The following is a 12347-nucleotide window of genomic DNA, read 5'->3' on the forward strand; positions in this document are numbered from 1 at the left end:
CCCGCCTCTCACCAGACACCCAAATGTAGGCAGAGTCCTGCATGGGCACACCACTGCTGAGGCACAGGGAGGTGGGAAGCAAGCCTATAGAGACACCAGACAAGAGAGGCTGACTCTGCTGTGGTAGTGGGGGTGTATTTACATGTGGGAAAACTCAATGGGAGCAGAGTCTAAAACCCATTTATTGACTTAACTTGATTTCAGTGAGTCATGGAGTAGGCTGTAAATCAGGTTATTTGATTAAAAAAAGGAACAACCCACAACAAAGAAGGATTTTTAAAATTTGATTGGTTGTTTTTTTGTTGTTTTTGGGTTTTTTTTCTATAATTCTAGTTAGAAAAATAATGTATTAATCTCCTCTCATGCATTTTCCCTTTATCAAAGCTTAAACTCCTTCAGTATATCTTCATTAGTAAAGAAAACAGGGCAGGACACAAGCACTGGGATTTGATCATCCAAACTATTAAATGCTTAGCATATCCCTGGAAAGGTTTTGGTCCAGTCTAACTATTTCTCTCCCAAACAATTGCCAAGTGTGTCTGGGATGAGGGATTAGTTCCACCAGACAGTCTGGATGTAGCCGTCTGTTTCTGGTGGTGAAGAGAGGATGAGCATGGCCAGATTATGATATTTGGCTTCAGGTATAGAGAAGAGGCCCTGAGACTGCTCAGTTTGCTAGAACAGTTGTAACAATTTGGATACTGAATTCTCATGAAAATGTACCAAGTTTTGTGAGATTGAGTTGAGATATATATATATATACATATATATATATATGCATATGGAAGAGATAAGGGCTGCAGAAGACCTGGGTTCTATCCCCAGCTTGCACTGACTGGCAGACTGGCAGTATGATGTTAGCCATTGAAGTCATCAGGAAAACTCAGGAGCTTAGGGCTACACATGTGTCCAAATGCTTTGTGGAAGCAAAGAACAATTGTTTGCTCAAAGGTACATCTACCCTCTGGTTGTTCGTGGATCTTGGTTTGATTTGCAAATGATTTCATTGATACCTTCCGTCCCATCTTCTGTCTGATCAAAACATGTTCATTGATCCCCATCCCTCCAGTTAATAGATTCAGGCTTACCACAGAGAGAAGCACAAACTGCATAAAATGGGTTTAGATAGATAGTTTTTGATAGATATGCCCAGTCACACATGAATACTTTTTATAGGTGGTAGCTGTGCTGAAATGGGTATACAGTTTATTGGTAGCAATAGGGAGGTGGGAAGAGCAGCTGAGTGGCATCCTGCTTTGGAGAATGGTAGTTGAATAGTGTAGACATAGCCCAACCATGCCAGTTGGACTGTCCTTGTTTCTATCACTTTAACAGAAAGAGGAGACATTGCCTTCTGTTAGAAAGAAAAGGAAGGAAAGAAGTAAGAAAGACAGAAAAGGGAGGGAGATGAAGTTTGAATTACAACGGATTTGTTTTCCAAGGATGCTACAGCAAAGTTTCTGTGTGTGAGTCTAATAGACATTCTGCCTCTTCCCATGCATACACAACTGCTATACCTGTTTATCTAGTATTTATTGTCTTTGTTACATAAAGAAACATGTCACCTCTAGTTAATTATACACTTTGCATGTTGAGAACACCAGGCATCTTCTCTACGTCACTAGGAAGAGCACTTATTTGTTTTCTTGGCCATGCATTTCTGTGGTTTTCTACAATTCCATGAGGTCTCCATTACACTTCTGTGCAGCACTTCCATTCTCTGTGAGGACAAAGTCCCACTTGCTCTTCCAGGCAGTTGATTTCTGGAGGTACGCAATGACCCCCCTCATCTTGACAAGTATGGAAATCTGATGTCGTGTCTGCAATGAAAAGGATTTAAATGAGAACATAAAGCATTACACCACTGAACCAACTCATACACGGAAAGCATCTGGTCACTGTGTCTCCAAAAGCAAAGACACAGACTACGGGGATTATCAGCGTACTTCTGCTAAAATTGGGATCTGTGATCCACCAGCTTCATAAAGAAGTAACTGAAGGAGGGATATTGTAAAGGTATGAAGAAGGTGGATGCAGAATGACTGCATTTCATTTGCACTACAGAAATGGGTGGCACTGAATAAAACTGTAGAGGAAGAAGTTTTAAAACAGAAGGAATTCCTAATCTAAAGGGGGAAATCCAGTAAAGTCTTTTAAAGACAAAGATGCCTAAATACAAACATCTGCAAATTCAGAAAAGCCAGGAGAATATATAAGGAAGTGTAATTACATGGTTATCATTAATAGCCACTTTACACACACAATCACTGTACAGAATCATCCACTTCTGGCCATGGAGAGATACAGGATGCTAGATCAGATGAACCTTAGGTCTGAGTAGCACAATTGACTATAAAGCATGTATTGATTAATGGTGTATGTTGCCTATTGAGGAGCTCCAAAAATAAGCAAGGCCAGAAGGAGTTAGATAAATTTACAGGGGAATAGGTCAGCTGGCACCTATTTAATGTAGCAGTGTGGATGCAGTCAGCAGTCCCCAATAGCTGGTTAAAGGAAGATGTATCAAAGAAGGAGGACTCTGGGTGTGCCACAGTTTCTATTTTATTTCCTCGGACATCTGTTCTGTTGGAGTCGGGATGTTTGGCTGCGTGCTATTAGTCCAGCCCAAAATGGCAATCCTGTTCCTGTGCTCCATCCTAACCTTAGTGGAGGAACAGACATGTCCATCTTCTTATATGGGAGAAGACAGCTTAAAGCCATTAGGAGACAAAGACAGTAAGAGTGTGTTTTGCTGACTTTATCAATCTCCTCTCCCAACATAGCCTGCCTGGGCAGGGTTTACACACATCTCTACATGTATGCAAACAGGGTGTCCATACCTATGCAGCAGGTTTTCTGACGCTGAGAGCACGTTCCAAATGCAGCAAATGGTGCTGGGCATGATTTTGATCGGAAGCAAAAACCGTGGTATCCAACACAACGTAAGGTGTCTTTGGGCAAGCCAAGACCTGCAGGAAGAATGGGATTCCCAGCTGTGCTGCAGGATCGGTCCATTTCTCATGGTCTCATTCCTTCTGCTGAAACCCCATGGACCCCAACAAAGGGTGTGATACCAATACCCCCAAAATCCAAGCCAGCTTTTCCGGAAGTTTTGAGAAGACTCATGTGACCTCACATGACTCCAAGGAAGGCTTTGTACAACTAAGGAAAAATGTACTTGTTGATGGCAAGTTTCTGAACATATCCTGGGCATGCACACTGTAGTGGGTAGGGACAGGCCAGCCTTTGGATGCTTCTAAGTTCTGGGACTGCAAAGCTGCATGTTGGTCATGCAAGGGGCAGCATGGTCCTCATATGCCTTAAAAAAAACCATAAGCTGGACTCTTCCCCAGCTGATAACAGAGCCCCTTGTAACAGAAACAATCACTTTGCCCAGTTCCTTCCTCCTCCGAAAGCCTTACTCCAAGATGGGGAGTTCCATTAAGCATGAAGAAAAACAAGGCTAAAAGCACAATCACTAAATGAGTCAGTGCAGCAGAATGGCTGAGGAAGGGAAACCAGCATATTCAGAGAGCTAAAGTAAATAAACTACACTGGCATAGTTCAACTTAAGTAATATGAGAGAACACCTCTGTCACTCCTCTACCTTACACAAAGGGGACAATTTATGACCATGGGGGTAAAAAGAGGCAGACGACTTCCATGGCACCATCTTCTAATAGTGCCACAGAGTGGCATAAAGGGATTTCAGAGTCAGAAAGAGCCAACACCTGATTGTGGCTTGTGTGGGAAAGTTAAAAGTTAACTTTGCTTCTAGACTGAGAAATAGGAACGGCCCTAATGAAAGGAGCTGAGGAGCACAGAACACATTCTGCACTACTGCACGAGTTATACCTCCTATGCAGGCAGACCCCAGCATGGATCTTCCCCATTACCTGGAACAGCCTGGAGGAGGAAAAGGAGGAGAGCCATGAAGCAGAAGAGTTTCATGGTAGAAAGTCTCAGCTGCAGTGTAGAGACAGGTCCACAACACCAGAACCTTTCAGGAGGGGATGAGGGAACACTCTTGTGTTTATAGGGCTGTAGGAACAGACCTGATTGTCCAGGGAACCTTGGCAGTGGAAGGCAAGGAGTACAGCTTGACCGCTGCACATGGCTAAACCTGAACAATGGCAGAGGGTCACAAAAGCAAGTGGAGTAACTGCACCTCCCTACCTCCTGCATGATTTCCTCAATGGAAAAATAAAATCTGAACCAACTGAACAACCAGTTTTCTTTATGAAAATATTACTTGGTTGTTATTATGGACTCAATTCAGTTGCTCAAATATATAGGCTTAATTCTTGTGGGCTGCCTTAGGGTATCCAAAGAATCTCATGGGACTGCTTGGTAAGACACAGGACCCCTGAGATAATATTCATGTGAACAGAGAGAAAAAGGAGTGGCCTTGTGTATGGTCTAACTTACTTAAAATGGCACTGGACAATACTGTGCGGATAACTGACTGCTTGGTGTTGTTGGTCAGTGCTGTACTCAGATACCAAGATGCAGGAATCTGCAATGGATGAGGGCATGTGGGAATGACATGTTTAACTAGTGGTTTTAGGATATATAGTGGGGCCTCAGGAGCAAACACGCATGAAGAAACATGCACTGTAGATACTTCTACTTAGCAGGCCAAGCCCAGAGCTAAGGGCATTTACTGTAATTAAAGATACCGCAGGGATCCCATCTGGCCTCCAGCTTCTGCTCCATGAGGGTGCAGATCCCCCATAACTCCTGCATGATATTTGCCAGCCCCAGTCAGATATCAATATTTTTACTGTCACAAGGCTTCTCAAATGGATCTAATCTCTATATGTGGGCAACTGGGTCAATTCCTAAAATGTTCTTCCCAATTGTGAGCTTCTGGTTGTGGCATTTCATAGAAAAAGAAAAAAAAACCAACAAAAACAAAGTCATAAAAAAGGAGAAGGTTATACAATCGTTTGTAAGGTCCTGCTTTGTGATGCAATGATCAAAAGTTTTAAAATGTGGGCCCCCCCCAGAAGCTATCGGGAGAACTGGCTACCCTGGATTTGGAGAAGGCTGAGGTTCTTAATAACTTCTTTGCCTCAGTCTTCATTGGCAAATGCTCCAACCGCACCACCCAAGTCTTGGAAGGCAGACGCAGGGACTGTGAGAATGAAGACCTTGGGCCCACTGTAGGACAGGAACTGATTCGAGACCATCTTAAGAACCTGAATGTACACAAGTCCATGGGACCTGATGAAATCCATCCGCGGGTCCTGAAGGAGCTGGCAAATGAAGTTGCTAAGCCACTGGCCATCATATTTGAAAAATCATGGCAGTCAGGTGAAGTTCCCGATGACCAGAAAAAGGGAAATATAACCCCCATTTTCAAGAAGGGGAAAATGGATGACCCAGGGAATTACAGACCAGTCAGTCTCACCTCTGTGCCTGGCAAACTCTTGGAGCAGATTCTCCTGGAAGGCATGCTAAGGCACATGAAAAACAACAAGGTCCTTGGTGACAGCCAGCATGGCTTCACTAAGGGGAAATCCTGCCTGACCAATTTGGTGGCCTTCTATGATGGGGCTACAGAACTGATGGACAGGGGTAGAGCAGTTGATGTCATCTACCTGGACTCATGTAAAGTGTTCGACACTGTCCCACATGACATCCTTGTCCCTAAATTGGAGAGACATCAGTTTGATGGATGGACCACTCGGTGGATAAAGAACTGGCTGGATGGCCGCACACAAAGAGTTGTGGTCAATGGCTCAATGTCCAGCTGGAGACCAGTAACGAGTGGTGTCCCTCAGGGATTGGTGTTGGGACTGGTCTTGTTCAACATCTTTGTCGCTGACATGGACAGTGGGATTGAGTGCGCCCTCAGCAAGTTTGCCGATGACACCAAGCTGTGTGGTTCGGTTGATACGCTGGAGGGAAGGAATGCCATCCAGAGGGACCTTGACATGCTTGTGAGGTGGGCTGATGCCAACCTCATGAAGTTTAACCATGCCAAGTGCAAGGTCCTACACCTGGGTGGGAGCAATCCCAGGCACAGCTACAGGTTGGGCAAAGGAGAGATTCAGAGCAGCCCTGAGGAGAAGGACTTGGGGGTGTTGGTCAATGAGAAAATGAACATGAGCCGGCTTCAGTGTGCGCTTGCAGCCCAGAAAGCCAACCGTATCCTGGGCTGCATCAAAAGGAGTGTGACCAGCAGGTTGAAGGAGGTGATCCTGCCCCTTTACTCTGCTCTCATGAGACCTTACTTGGAGTACTGTGTGCAGTTCTTGTGTCCTCAACATAAGAAGGACATGGAACTGTTGGAACAAGTCCAGAGGAGGGCCACGAGAATGATCAGGGGACTGGAGCACCTCCTGCATGAAGATAGTAAAATGCACCTCCAGCCTGGCTTTGCAGCTTGTGAAGCCCATGAACTGGCTCATGGCTCCCTCTTGCGGGAAGACATCCTGGCGGGGAGCAGACGCCAAAGCCCTTATTGTGGGCAGGGTTTGCTCAGGTGGAGATATAGATGCCTGTCCCTTTGCTCCAACTTCGGCACCGATCATTCACAGTGTTAAGTGCGTGGGGATTATTAATATGTTTGAAGAGCAGGAAGGGTTTTTGGTTTCATACATCGAATTTTAGGGACTGGAGTTGCTCACTTTCAGGATAAGTACATAACTATAAAGTTAACTTTTTTCTAACTTCATATATTTTTCTATCATTTATGTAACTTCAAACCCCTTTGTAGTTATAGTACTAATGAGAGCTTTGCTTTCTCCTTTGAAGGTGGAGCAAAGGTGGAGGTACCCATCTGCTTTGTAGACATACTCAAGTTCTCAAAGCAGCATCCCACCCCAGGAGACCTTAACCTAGCACTTCCTGCCTTGCCATTCAGTCCTGCCTCATACAGTCAGAGAGCAATAATCACATCATGCCACTTATTATATTTGTTTAAATAAAGCTCATTGTCAAAAGCTTGGAAATGCAGGATTTCAGAGTCTTCTGCTGAGATTTCTTATTTTCACAAGAGAATAACATTTCCATGTAGAAATGTACCCTAAAACTAGCCTGGGTGAGAGTGCTGTGGCTCTGCTCCTAAACAACTGTCCACAAATAGGAATCGAATCCAGTTGAGAAGTGGTCTTTCCATCCAGGAAAATATTGTACATCTCATGTATTTATACACAGTACACACTGCTGGTGGGGAAGCAGCTCACTGGGCATGCAGTACAAGCAAACTGTCTTTAGCATAACTAGGTAACTATATCAGCTGCATAAAATGAACACATCTATTGAACTATCAGTTGTGTGATTCCTCCTTCAAGTGCTGTAATTTTTATTTGCACTTACAAACCATTTTCTCAATTTTTGTCAATTTTTTTGTCCTTTTTAAAGGATTTTTCTGAAACGGATCATTCTTAATAACAATAGATTCAGCACTGCATCACAAACGTGTATACTAAAATAGTTCAATTCTCTAAAAGGAAACAGACATGTTAATAACAGTGTCAGAGCTCTAACTCCAAGGTTTTTAATATGGGCTGTGGGGCAAACAGGAACGGCAAAGGTGTCAGAATTTGTGATATAAAGCCTAAGGTGTGGCAGTGGGGAACAATGAGGTGTAACAATAACTGTGCTCAAGAAAAATGCCAGATGGATTTCTGATAGAAAAATGTCTTATTGCTGGCACAATACATGGCAGAGAGAGGGGTAAGCCAGAGGCAGGACAGAACCCAAGGCCACTTACCCACCACTTCCAAAGGATACCATGGCAGCCTGATCCCCACCACCTCCACCGTGGCCAGGCTGTGGGAAGGAGCCAGGTGAGGTTCTCCTGGCACTTTGTCCATTGCACTGCTGACCCCTGCCAGTATTGTGCCCACAGCTTGTCCTTGCCCCAGATGGACTTGTAGTGAGAAGCTTCCTTCATGATTCTGGGGTAGGCATGGAGTTGGAGAGGTAGAAGGAAGGTTTCACTTCCTCTCTGACATCTCTGTCCATGACAACCTTGCACTAACCACCCATGAGGAAAGGGCTGGGCAGCCAGAGCTAGCAGTGGGCTTTGCCTACACTGTTGGTGGACCCTGCTTGCACTGGTGGGACATCTTCCCTTCCTTGTAGAAGGTCCAGCTGCCATTATGAGTCTACACGAGGCTGTGGCTGTGGCAGGACATCAGGAGCTATAGTGTCCAGCTCTGGCTGGACCAAGCCCAAGGGCTGTCTGCTCTTAACATTCTCCATGACCTTTTCTGGGTATATACACAAAGCCTACCTCGGGCTGTGCTGCAGGAGGGGACCACATCCCTTCTCTGTGTTGTGCCCTGGACCGCCATTCTTACATCACAGCATCCCTAAGATGCTGTACCTGAGCCTGCAGATCACCCCATCCCGCCCTGCACGTTCATCCTGCAGCCTGGACTCCTCACTGCAAAAAGCCTTTGGCTGCTCTGTCCTCAGTTTACCTCTTCCACTCCACAGCTACAGTGTTTCTGGGGGTGCCTGGACACCCATGGGGTAGTCCCCATAGAGAGGACACCCCCACTGCCCAGGCCAGGGTCCGTGCTGGGGATCCACACCTCCACCCTGACCTCGTGGCGCAAGGGCAGCGCGTCTGACTCCAGATCAGAAGGTTGTGTGTTCGAATCACACCGGGGTCAGCCTTGGGGCACCACTGGAAACCCTCTGCATTCACCCTGCTTTTCTGGGGGTAGGCCTGTGTGAGGGGTAGGGCTCTGCAAGGCATAGAACAGCTACCCGTATGGGGGTACCTTGAGAGGGGCTGAGGGAGAAAAGGTGATGCCCAGAGCTTTTCTTTAAGCCAAGTGTAGTGATGTGCTGGTTGGAGATTATGGATCAGGACTGTAGTAGAGGCCAATGCTGGGAGGAGTTGTGGTGGGCGGCTGCTACAGTTTTCCCTCATCAAGAAGGAAGTGAATTCTTCCTTAGGGAAGTGCAAGAAGCCTCATAAATGCAAGCTCAGTCACTCTGGGGGACCTGAACTTACCCTCAGGCAATATTTGCCTGGGAGGGTAAGATGTGGGGGTACACTCAGCCCAGGGCATTTCTGGAGGGGGTGAAGGATAATTGTTCAGTGTAGGGTTAGAGAAACAGAGACAGGATTCTGATGAACAGCAGGAGTTTTTCAAGAACAGTAAGAAGGAGGATCTGGGGAGCTCTCATCTGCTCAGCCTCATCTCAGAGCCCACACAAAGGCTAGGGAAGAAATACTCCTGAAAGGCATGCCCAAATGAAGGAAGGACAGGAAATGACCAGAAGCAGTGACCATGGATAAACCAAGGGAAGGTGACTCTTGGCAGTGTGATAGGGTTCTTTGGACACATTACTTCCTGGGCAGTCAACAGGACACCAAGGAACATCGTTTGTCTTGACACTGGTTTGGCGTCTGACAGGGTCCCCCAGACAGAGCCTAAGCTCAATCCCAAGGTAAAGCAAACTGGCTGCAGCAGGGAGCAGAGGGGTTGTGTCAGCAGCTGGCCATCCAGCTGATGTTCTTCAGTGCCTCATGTTGCACTGGATGTTGTTTGGTGTCTTAGTGATGGGCACAGGGCATGTTTTGCAGGACGAGGGATGCAGAGCACCTGGCAGGGCCATGGGGATATTGAGGGGCAGGGGCCAGTGGCGCAATGGACAACGCGCCTGACTACGGATCAGGAGATTGCAGGTTCGACTCCTGCCTGGCTCAATGCTTTTAGCCTGGCCACAGCTCCTCCTGTTCCCTCTGCGAGGGCTTTCACCCCTCCCTGGGGCTTTCTGCAGGGCAAAAGTGCTGGGGTGTCCTCTTGCCCGTCAGGAAGGAAAGAGGTTCTCCAGATCTTATGGTAGAGCTGGGCCCCTTGTCTCATCACTCTCTACTCACTGCTGACATTACTCCCACAGTTTACTCATCTTTCATACTGGGAATACTACATAGAGCTTTGGGGCCCCCAGTTTGAGAACGTTGGTCATCTGGAACAAGTATAGTGGAGTGCCATCAAAATGTAGCATTTGCTGTATGAGGAGAAGCCGTGGAAACTGGGTTTATTTGGACAATGGAAGAGGAGGCTTCAATGAGTACCTGATAGAAACCTTCCGCTATCTATGAGGAGGTCATCAAGCCAAATGCTTCATAGTGTTTCATGATGAGAGGTTGAGACACAATAGATATACATTAAAATGGGAGATTCTGGCCTATCCCCATTGTCCTATCCTTACATGACCTTTAAAAAGTCCGTCTGGCTTTCTGGGCTGTGAGCGCACACTGCAGGGTCATGTTCAGTTTTTCCACCATTGGTACCCCCAGGTCCTTATCTGCAGGACTACTCTCAATCTCTTTGTCCCCCAGCCTGTACTGATATGGGGGATTGCCCTATCATGTCCAGTTTTGTGATCTCCAGGACAAGAAAGACATTTGCAGACTTCATTAAGTCCCAGAGATGTTCATGCAGATGAGAAGGTGCTGGAGTCCCAGATGAGGAGTGGCCTAGAGAGGTAGGTTTCTATAATACAGAGAACAAGAGGTCGAGGAAGGATTATAACCTTGTTTTATGCTATGTGTGCCTACAGAGAAAGTAGACCCAACCTTTTCTTGTGGACATGGAGGATGAAGCTCAACAAAAATCACATTATATCATGAAAAATCTCTATTAGATAGTAGGGAAAAAATGTCACACATCAGAGCTCACACATTAGAACAGGGTCCCAGGGAGGACGGAGACGTTCATCCTTGGAGATGTTCAGATGTTGACTAACAGAATGACCCAATGTCAATGACTTTAGTGCTCTGAGCAGGGGATTAGATCACCTGCCTTCCAGGGATCACTATAACCTGCTTAATCTGTGCTTAACTAAATCCTATTGCAGCCTCCCCTGCACCTCTCAGAAAGCCCATTTGGCAATGGGAAGCCCTCCCCCCCCCAGTCCAAGGAGGGCCAGTGGCGCAATGGATAACGCGCCTGACTACGGATCAGGAGATTGCAGGTTCGACTCCTGCCTGGCTCGCCATTTTTCTGCCCACAGCCTGGCCAGTGTATTAATAGTGGCCTGTAGCAAAGGCCACCTCTTTATCCATAGTGGACTGCCTTTGCCTGGCGTTTCTCCCTTCTTGTTGGGCTTCCTGCACAACAATATCTTCCCTTGCATCAGGCTCAATATACTGGCCAAAGAAACTTTCATCATGGGGGTGGCAAATCACTGAGAGAGGCTGTGGACTCTACATCCTTGGAGTACTCAGAGTTCAAGCAGGCAGGGCGCTGATCGGAATGTCTTAAGTTGAGTAAAAATTTGGACTAAAGATAAAATCATAGATCTCACCTGTCAGTTCAGCAAAGGCCAACACAACATACTGCATCTGTGACGGGGTAACCAGTGCAGCTCTACTGTCTGTGCTTTCCATGCGGCTTATTGAAGTTGAGTGCAGAACTTGGCAAGGCACTGACAAACAGCAGCAAGGCCAATGTGACCCTCAAAGATGGTTGGTGACCAGAGCACGTGACGTGCCAGGACAGCCTGAGGACTGGGTCTGTCCAACCTACAGGGAGCAGTTCAGGAGGCATCTTCATTCTGCTGTGAGATTTGCTGTTGTGCCCCAGCTCTACCATAAGATCTGGAGAACCTCTTTCCTTCCTGAAGGGCAAGAGGACACCCCAGCACTTTTGCCCTGCAGAAAGCCCCAGGGAGGGGTGAAGGCCCTCGCAGAGGGAACAGGAGGAGCTGTGGCCAGGCTAAAAGCATTGAGCCAGGCAGGAGTCGAACCTGCAGTCTCCTGATCCGTAGTCAGGCGCGTTGTCCATTGCGCCACTGGCCCCTGCCCCTCAATATCCCCATGGCCCTGCCAGGTGCTCTGCATCCTTCGTCCTGCAGAACATGCCCTGCGCCCATCACTAAGACACCAAACAACATCCAGTGCAACATGAGGCACTGAAGAACATCAGCTGGATGGCCAGCTGCTGACACAACCCCTCCGCTCCCTGCTGCAGCCAGTTTGCTTTACCTTGGGATTGAGCTTAGGCTCTGTGTCCCTGTGTCCTGCTACACTGACATGTCTGAGGGACCCTGTCAGACGCCAAACCAATGTCAAGACAAACGATGTTCCTTGGTGTCCTGTTGACTGTCCAGGAAGTAATGTGTCCAAAGAACCCTATCACACTGCCAAGAGTCACCTTCCCTTGGTTTATCCATGGTCACTGCTTCTGGTCATTTCCTGTCCTTCCTTCATTTGGGCATGCCTTTCAGGAGTATTTCTTCCATAGCCTTTGTGTGGGCTCTGAGGTGAGGCTGAGCAGATGAGAGCTCCCCAGATCCTCCTTCTTACCATCACATCTTACACTCCCAGGCAGATATTGCCTGAGGGTAAGTTCAGGTCCCCCAAAGTG

At 46.9% G+C, this 12347-nt stretch overlaps 1 protein-coding gene and 4 non-coding genes across 5 annotated transcripts; 3 read left to right on the forward strand and 2 right to left on the reverse strand.

Annotated features, from left to right (window-relative positions):
- Positions 1–1514: 1514 nt before the first annotated feature.
- Positions 1515–4042, reverse strand: LOC133222451 (gallinacin-11-like). The gene is made up of 3 exons (XM_061372139.1): positions 3897–4042; positions 2841–2969; positions 1515–1820 (listed from the first exon to the last, which is right to left on the reverse strand). The coding sequence occupies exons 1-3, from the start codon at positions 3949–3951 to the stop codon at positions 1693–1695; spliced, it is 312 nt and encodes a 103-aa protein (XP_061228123.1). The 5' UTR covers positions 3952–4042; the 3' UTR covers positions 1515–1692.
- Positions 4043–8561: 4519 nt separating this feature from the next.
- TRNAW-CCA (transfer RNA tryptophan (anticodon CCA)) lies at positions 8562–8633 on the forward strand. Its single transcript has one exon. It is a non-coding gene; the product is annotated as a tRNA-Trp (tRNA).
- Positions 8634–9606: 973 nt separating this feature from the next.
- TRNAR-ACG (transfer RNA arginine (anticodon ACG)) lies at positions 9607–9679 on the forward strand. Its single transcript has one exon. It is a non-coding gene; the product is annotated as a tRNA-Arg (tRNA).
- Positions 9680–10901: 1222 nt separating this feature from the next.
- TRNAR-ACG (transfer RNA arginine (anticodon ACG)) lies at positions 10902–10974 on the forward strand. The gene has a single exon. It is a non-coding gene; the product is annotated as a tRNA-Arg (tRNA).
- A 732-nt stretch (positions 10975–11706) lies between these two features.
- Positions 11707–11779, reverse strand: TRNAR-ACG (transfer RNA arginine (anticodon ACG)). The gene has a single exon. It is a non-coding gene; the product is annotated as a tRNA-Arg (tRNA).
- Positions 11780–12347: the final 568 nt, after the last annotated feature.

This window comes from Neopsephotus bourkii, unplaced genomic scaffold (genome assembly GCF_033783945.1).
Source record: "Neopsephotus bourkii isolate Nb327-2 ecotype Australia unplaced genomic scaffold, CSIRO-AGI_Nbou_v1 NB_1600, whole genome shotgun sequence".
In the NCBI taxonomy this organism is placed as follows: domain Eukaryota; kingdom Metazoa; phylum Chordata; class Aves; order Psittaciformes; family Psittacidae; genus Neopsephotus; species Neopsephotus bourkii.

Coding starts and splice junctions, on each gene's coding strand:
- LOC133222451 (XM_061372139.1), bottom strand. CDS start 3,951: ATGAAACTCTTCTGCTTCATGGCTCTCCTCCTTTTCCTCCTCCAGGCT. Junction 2,970..3,896: donor CCTCCTCCAGGCTGTTCCAG/GTAATGGGGAAG, acceptor TTCTTCCTGCAG/GTCTTGGCTTGCCCAAAGAC. Junction 1,821..2,840: donor TCAGAAAACCTGCTGCATAG/GTATGGACACCC, acceptor TTTTCATTGCAG/ACACGACATCAGATTTCCAT.